Here is a 7500-nt window from a genome sequence, read left to right on the forward strand (position 1 = left end):
ACAGAGAGTGGGAGACGGAGAGAGAGATACAGATGGAGAGCGAGAGAGAGAGTGGGAGCAGGATAGGGAGAGAGGTGGGTGAGAGGGGTGAACAATAGATGATGATGACGATAGCAGAGCCATAGACAGAGTGTAGGAGGGAGAGGTGGATAAAAAAGAAAGACGAGTGAGCGTCAGAGAGAGAGGGAAGGAGACAGCGAGAGAGAGACAGCGGGATAGAGGAACGAGAGCGAGAGAGTGGGAGGTTAGTACATGTAGGGAAAGCATGCAAGTCACATATTGAAAATTAAACAAAATTATCCATAATCTTTACTGCCTCTTATACCACATAGGTTAGCACTACCACTAAGGGAGATGTGATCACTTAAAACATTGTTCTGGCCCCCATCACCAAGATTTATACAAAATAATCTTATTTTTTCATATGTATTTCATATTTACCGGTAACAAGATTGGCAAACCGAAGAATCAAAACAAAATATTAAACTGCTGACATAGTCTATATAATATGTTTGTGTGTGTGTGTGTGTGTGTGTGTGTGTGTGTGTGTGTGTGTGTGTGTGTGTGTGTGTGTGTGTGTGTGTGTGTGTGTGTGTGTGTGTGTGTGTGTGTGTGTGTGTGTGCGTGCGTGTGTGTGTGTGTGTGTGAGGAGATGAGTGGAGGGGAGTCTTCTGCAAGTGATGGAGGATGATGATGATGATGATGATGATGATGAAGCTGACTGTGATGATGTTGAAGGGGATGATGATGGTGATGACGAAGATGATGACGGTGATGACTATGTGAGAGCTGAAGTTAGCAGGAAGGATTAGCGTGTCACCTGTAGAGAGCTGGGTAGGAGAGATCCTTCCGGAATGTCTGCTGACGGTGCTGGACCCGTACTTTTCCATGAACTCTGCAAACTCTCTCCTGAAGGACACAAGCACACAAACACAATTCACACACACACACACGCACACATAAACAAACATACATTCATGCACGTATGTGCACACACATGCAGTCATGTGCAAACAGACACACACACACACACACACATGCAGACAGACACACGTACACACACACACACACAGACCCAGACACACACACACAAAAACGTGGGTCAGATACAGTTTGAGTTTGATCGATCCAAATAGCTGCAGAAGGTATTTGTCTCCCTCTCATGGACGTTTACCATACCAAACAAACAACCACAACCAAAACAGTTGAATAGATAATTATAATGAATAAATTAAATATATAATTAGTTTATTATTCTAGGTCCTGTTTAGGGCATAGATGGATAGAAGTGTCCAATAAATGCAATTCATATTGAATTAATGTATTACTGCCAACTGCTGGCAACACCACAGCAGCAAAAGTAGCCTACTTTGGAAAGCCGGTGTTCAACATTGACTTCACATTGGTGTCCAAGTCCTGAGGTAAGACATTAAAGAGGCTTCCTCTGACCTGTGGACTAGAATTACCCACCTCGGACTAGAGTCTTTGAGCTGGCACTGATGCCTGTTGGCATTACACAGGCCAAGTAGTCTCAGGGAAAGTGAGAGCGATTCCACTATGCACTATTTAAACGGATGCATCATCTTAAGTGACCTACAGTGCCAGTCAGGTTGCCTTTTACCAAGGAGATGAAAGACGATATTCTTTCTGAATAGTTTGATTGCTGGACGATACAGAGGCAGATCAGAAGAGCCAATCTGATGAAGCAGAATACGTAAGACAATTTCTCTACGTTCCGCAAAAAAATATTTAATCTGTCTGTTATCGTGGATCGGCCCCAGAAAGACTGATCAGAGCGTCCTTATTGAACAACCTAACCACTAAACTATCCTGCCAGATTTCATTGGGTTTGAAGCCGTAGCCACATTCAGAGCCGTATGGCGTGCGTTATTGTTATTGTTATGAAGGATTTGGGAGTTTAATCTGACGCGCTGGTGGTGTGCGATTGTTTTTGCAGGGAGAGGACAGACAGAGGTTGTCGACACATCCGCTGCTGTTGATGGACAACTGAGCTGTTGTCAGGGTTTAAAACCGCACGGTAGGCAAATCTCTGATCTGTTTGGTCTGACTCGGAAGGTGAGTCCACAAGTTTGAGTTGCATCTTTTGCAAAATCTACTCTCTATTATTGCTTTTTCATGTAATGTCACGGTTTTTAACATTAAATGTTTTTAAAAAAGAATATTTTTTCATTGTTGATCAAGGATCTATTGATTGGTCACAGAACGATTTGATCGATCACAGAACAGTCGCTCACATAGTCTTTCCCTAGGTCACTGAATGGATGCCCTGAAGGCTGAATGGTGAAAGAAGCCCAGGTAGGAGAACAGATAAGTTGCGAATTCATTCTCAATGGAAGTCAGCGGTGCGAGGATAAAGAGGGTTACATTTAGCCTAATCCCGTTAGCACGCCCCGGACCCACAGTGTTACATCACAGCTCCTGTTGTGTCCCCGGACTGAACCGGGAACTACAAGAGCAGGAGCATATGACATCACCGCAGACAAACGGACGATGAAATCTTAAACAATTTATCAATTTAAATATGAGAATACAATGTTTACTGGTCGAGGCCGGAGTATATAATGATTTTCTATGCTGCTGTAGGTACGACTTGAGAGTTGTTAAGAGAGAGCAGAACAGAGCAGAAGACAGCAAGATTTGAGAAAATAAACCCAAACTAAAGCCTTATCACCCTCACTGGCTATGTTTCTCTGCCATTGAGAATGTTGCATTCAGGCCCTTGGCATTATGATAGCACTGTGTGCAGACATGTAATTGACAGGCAAGATGGATTTCCCTGAGCAATGAGGGAAGAGAAGTCCTGATTGGTCAGAATGGAGCTGGGCGTGGTCAAACTATAAATTGTCCAATTCAGAGACAGGAACAGTCAACCACAACAGGTTTTCTCAAGCGAGGTAATATCTTTAATCATTAGCAGATACTTTAACCGACTTGATTTTGTTTTTAAGATGTTAAGGAGCTGGTAGGGGTCAGACATATTGCTGAAGGATGCTATCTACAGGTAGAGTGCGTACATTGGGATTCAAACCAAGAACATTTTAGTTGGGAGTGAATCACCCTGACCAACAGACTATCCTGCCCCTATTTGTATTTATGTACTTATTTGTTATTTGCACTTGATCAATTATTTATTGGCTTATCTATTAAATATGTGGACCAACAGGCTTACTGGTAAATTAGCTAGCTCACCAAACAAATAGGAATTACCGGTAGTTTTAATCCACTCTAAGTAAAATTGGATTGCCGATTCCTTGGAGTCAATCCAGGAACAATCAGATGATTCACCAAGTAAATTGTCAATCCACCGGACAATTTGAGAATGAGCATTTGCAAACAATACTTCAACATGGCTGCTAGAATTGACATCCTCTGATTCATCCAACAATCCTACAGATGCAGAAACCGTTTATAGTGACCTTGAATATTTCCCGCAATTCTAGTTGCATGTTACATTTCTTTACGACCTGAACCCCACAGAACTGTCCGTAGGGTGAAAAGGGAGACGATGGACAAACAGACAGAAAGACAAAGTGACGGACGGATGGCAGGTAGGTCCTGTCCCTATTGTGTCAGGGTCTGTCTCGTCAGTCCGTCCGGCTTGCTGCGGCGGTCTGACAGTGAAAAGCTCGGAGGACAGCGGGCTGCGTCAGGTCGCTTAAGCTTTGCTTGTCTCCCGCCCTCTCCAGTAATTCTATGTTCATAATACTGTATTTCATGGACTAAAAACGCTGTAGAATCAGATAAGCAGCAACTATGATTACTTATTAAAGGTCCACATGGCGTGGGATTCTTGCAGGAATGCCCTGGCATCTTCTTCTTATTCATCCATGCCTGATAAGCAGCTTAAGCAGACAGAAATGTTTTCTCTCTCTCTCTCTCTCTCTCTCTCTCTCTCTCTCTCTCCATCTCTCTCTTTTTACACACACAACAAACAACTGCTTCTCTCCAACAACACACATCAGGCCAATTATGATGATCAGAAATGAGCAGTAAGTCGATTGGTATGAAAGAATTACGCCCGTCTCTATAATCTCAAGTACGTTCATTATTTTAGGCAAAACCGTTTCCCTGGAGTTTGTTTATAGAGTGTAACCTGAATATCGGAAATGTCCTTATCATGTATCATGTCCCAAAGCAAAAGCAGGACCAGAGGAACCTGGGTATATCCTGGGTATATGTGACTACTGGAGTTAGGGTTAGGGTTAGAATTGGGGGATAAGCATCCCTGTGCAAGATGCTGAACCCCTGCCTGATCCTTAATGACCTATCTAAAAATAAATCCACTGTTGACTGACTTTGGATGACAGTATCTACGAACAGTAAATAGATAGTTGGAACAGTAACAGTGACTGAAGGGTAATTATTGACCAATGTAAACACCCATGGCGAGGCTGCAGCTAATAATACGTTAACAGGCAACCGTTTAGCTCATTCTAACTCTTAACTAACTTAACGCGACCCCCACCATCAGGGCCTACAGCCAGGAGCTCCCCCAGAGGGGCTGCTAAAGCACCTTGACATGCTTAACACTGCCATAAGCCAAACCAAGCAGGGTTCACCTTACATTCTGCTTCGCCCTACAGACGACCAGATTATCCCCCTTGAAGAGAGTGAAGCAGTCAGCAAACGTCGGCCATACAGCGAAACAGTGTTCTGGTAAATTCACCTCTCTGAGATTAGGAAAATAAAATGTTGACGTGACAAAAATCTCTATGTGTTATACATTACCTGGATTCATTGTCTCTGGCAACCAACAGAGACATGTGATTGGAGTAGGCGGCCGTCCGTAAGATTTCCACCGCCCTATCAGGAGTCAGGGAAGAGACTCAACTTTAAAGAAACTGTGTTAACAGTGGCAATTTGATTTTTATCCTGGGGCATATTAAGCATCTTTCACTACAGCATGGTACGTTTGCTTGGGACTACAAACCTCTCATTGGTCACACCTATCAGACTGTTATTGTTGACATCCAAAATGAGGTCACCTGACCTAAGGCGACCTGCAACAGAGATTGTGGGGGGAGGGGGGGGAGAGAGAGAGAGAGAGAGAGAGCGTGATTGGGTCAGTGAGCAACAGATAGACGGACAGGAGAGCGAGGCATTGACATTGAAAGTAAAACAAAAAGATGGAGTCAACATCAAATAAATAAGAGAAAGAGATGGGACAGGTGGAGGCAGCTAGTGGAAGAGAACCAGGCAATTGGAGATTAATAAAAAGGGATATAACATGCCATGATATGATATATCAAGATATATCAGATATTATCTGGTATTACATGATATGAGGGCATTGGTCAAAAATAAGACGCATGCGCTCTGAGAACGGGGCTATGGGGACCTGAGCATCGTGCAGGTTCCGGCAGTGTCAGGTACATACCATCCTGGTCAGCCAGGCCTCCAGCCACCACCCGCTTGATGTAGACCCCAAAGTCCTCTCCTGTAATCTCACGGTACCCGCCGGTTATTTTCACCCCTAGGTGGGGAGATGACACACAAACATCAACATAACACGACTCTGGTTCAGACAGAGTGCGGCCGGATAGAGACATAGCGTTGTGGAGTATTCTATGGGTGAGGCTGAGAACAAATCAAAGCATGCAAGTGCTGCATGAGAAATTTAAAAGGATTTAGGGATTTAGGATTTAGGCATCAGAAACCGGAGGTTAGTTGGAAAATGTAACATTATTTAGTATTATTGGTTGTCGAGGGCATAACTGCATTGTCGGCTCGAGGCTAGAGGCCTGGCGTACAAGCTCAGAGACCGGGATGGAGATGTGCACACTGACCGAGTCCCTTCTTGCAGTCGCAGAACTCCAGTCTCTGCACAGCTCTGTTGATGCCATGTGGTCCCATGATCGTCCTGGGAAGCAGCGATAACAACACTTCAGTTTGCTGAACAAATAATTACAATATCCTCCTCCTCTGTTTAATCCGCTCTTGAAGTGTGGGGAAAGGCATCCCAACAGCGGCAATCCACAGCAGGCGTGATTGCCTTGAGTAGCAATGGTACACACACACACACGCACACGCACATGCACACACACACACACACACACACACACACACACACACACACACACACAAACAACAACTTAAATTCAACCGTATGCAGAAGTCACTCATACCTAGCGTTCAGAGCACCCCGGTCGTGGGCTTAAACAGATTAGTTACTAAAAGGGAGAAGCTCTTCTTTGAAAACTCACCTATGCCAGGTGGGAAAGGGACAAAGCAGAAGAACATTTCTACCAGTTGGTGGTTAGAGATTAGCTGATCCAGCAAGCGATGTTGTCAGGTCCATCATATCAGTGTGTCCTGTGACTCAGATGGCGTGCTTGTGACAACTATATGCTGTAGTCCACAAAAGGCTCTTCAAGTGTGTGTGTGTGTGTGTGTGTGTGTGTGTGTGTGTGTGTGTGTGTGTGTGTGTGTGTGTGTGTGTGTGTGTGTGTGTGTGTGTGTGTGTGTGTGTGTGTGTGTGTGCGTATGACGTATGAGTGCCTGCATGTGTGTCTGTGTCTGCATGCATGCCTGTGCAAGTCAGGCACAGATCAAATGCTCTACACTTTTTTCTCCTTGGGAATTCATGAATAATATAATAGACTGGCAACTGTAATCCTAATCTGGCTGCATAAACCCTGGCCTTGGAATATTCCCAAGAAACATTTTGTAATTACCCTGAAAAATATTCCTAAAAGGTGCTATACAGTGATAATACACGACGATGGGTTTTCAAACAATTGCTAGACTAACCAAGAAAAAAATATATTAGAATTTGAATTTAATAGAGCTCCAGATTACAGCTTTGGAACAATTACGACTTTTTGTGAAATAACGTAACCTTTGATGAATAGTTATGATGGTTTAATAAAACATTTTTTTTAAAGAATGCAGCAGTTTATCCACATTTGATTTCCTAAATGTATATCTAAGAAAAATAAACAGATGTGTTATGGTACGTAGATAAAGCGATGTCAGACATGTCATTATTTGGGCAGAAGAGTGAATGTGTTCTAATGTGTTTTGGGTGTTTCAATGTGGGTCAAATGTAAAAACGTTTGATATGAAAACTGGTTCCCTAAAAATGTTCCAATTTCCCTTTTATTTGTTTCTTCTCCTTAATTTAGTTATTTTTCCTTTCTCCTCATTTTCATCTTCCTGTAACCCCCTAACCAATCACTGGCAGGTTACAAACAACTAAAATCTTTAAAATAATTCAACTTTAGTTTAGAGCGACCACATCCCTGCCCTCTACAAACCCATATGCCCTTCTGTTGTCCTTCTGCACACTCTCTCATGGCTCACATGGGATTATGACTTCCACTTCTCCACTATGTAAGAGTTATTCATTGAGAGATTTATCAAGGAAGAGAAGAATTGTCTTAAGAAATTGAAGGATAGTCTTGTAGTGTTTTAGGTGTACTGGACAACCAGCCGAAAGGCCCCAGTTTGATTCCTCATATCTGCAGCCTACCTGTAGCC

General features: G+C 43.2%; 1 protein-coding gene across 1 annotated transcript in view; it reads right to left on the minus strand.

Annotated features, from left to right (window-relative positions):
- stxbp4 (syntaxin binding protein 4) overlaps positions 1 to 7500 on the minus strand; it is a 43289-nt gene that overhangs the window by 34601 nt on the left and 1188 nt on the right. The window contains exons 3-7 of the mRNA XM_056577693.1: positions 5808 to 5881; positions 5399 to 5494; positions 4952 to 5021; positions 4750 to 4824; positions 821 to 909 (exon numbers count right to left, since the gene is read on the minus strand). Coding sequence (XP_056433668.1) covers positions 821 to 909; positions 4750 to 4824; positions 4952 to 5021; positions 5399 to 5494; positions 5808 to 5881 — 404 coding nt within the window. The remainder of the gene's footprint in view (positions 1 to 820; positions 910 to 4749; positions 4825 to 4951; positions 5022 to 5398; positions 5495 to 5807; positions 5882 to 7500) is intronic.

Source organism: Gadus chalcogrammus, chromosome 18 (genome assembly GCF_026213295.1).
Source record: "Gadus chalcogrammus isolate NIFS_2021 chromosome 18, NIFS_Gcha_1.0, whole genome shotgun sequence".
In the NCBI taxonomy this organism is placed as follows: domain Eukaryota; kingdom Metazoa; phylum Chordata; class Actinopteri; order Gadiformes; family Gadidae; genus Gadus; species Gadus chalcogrammus.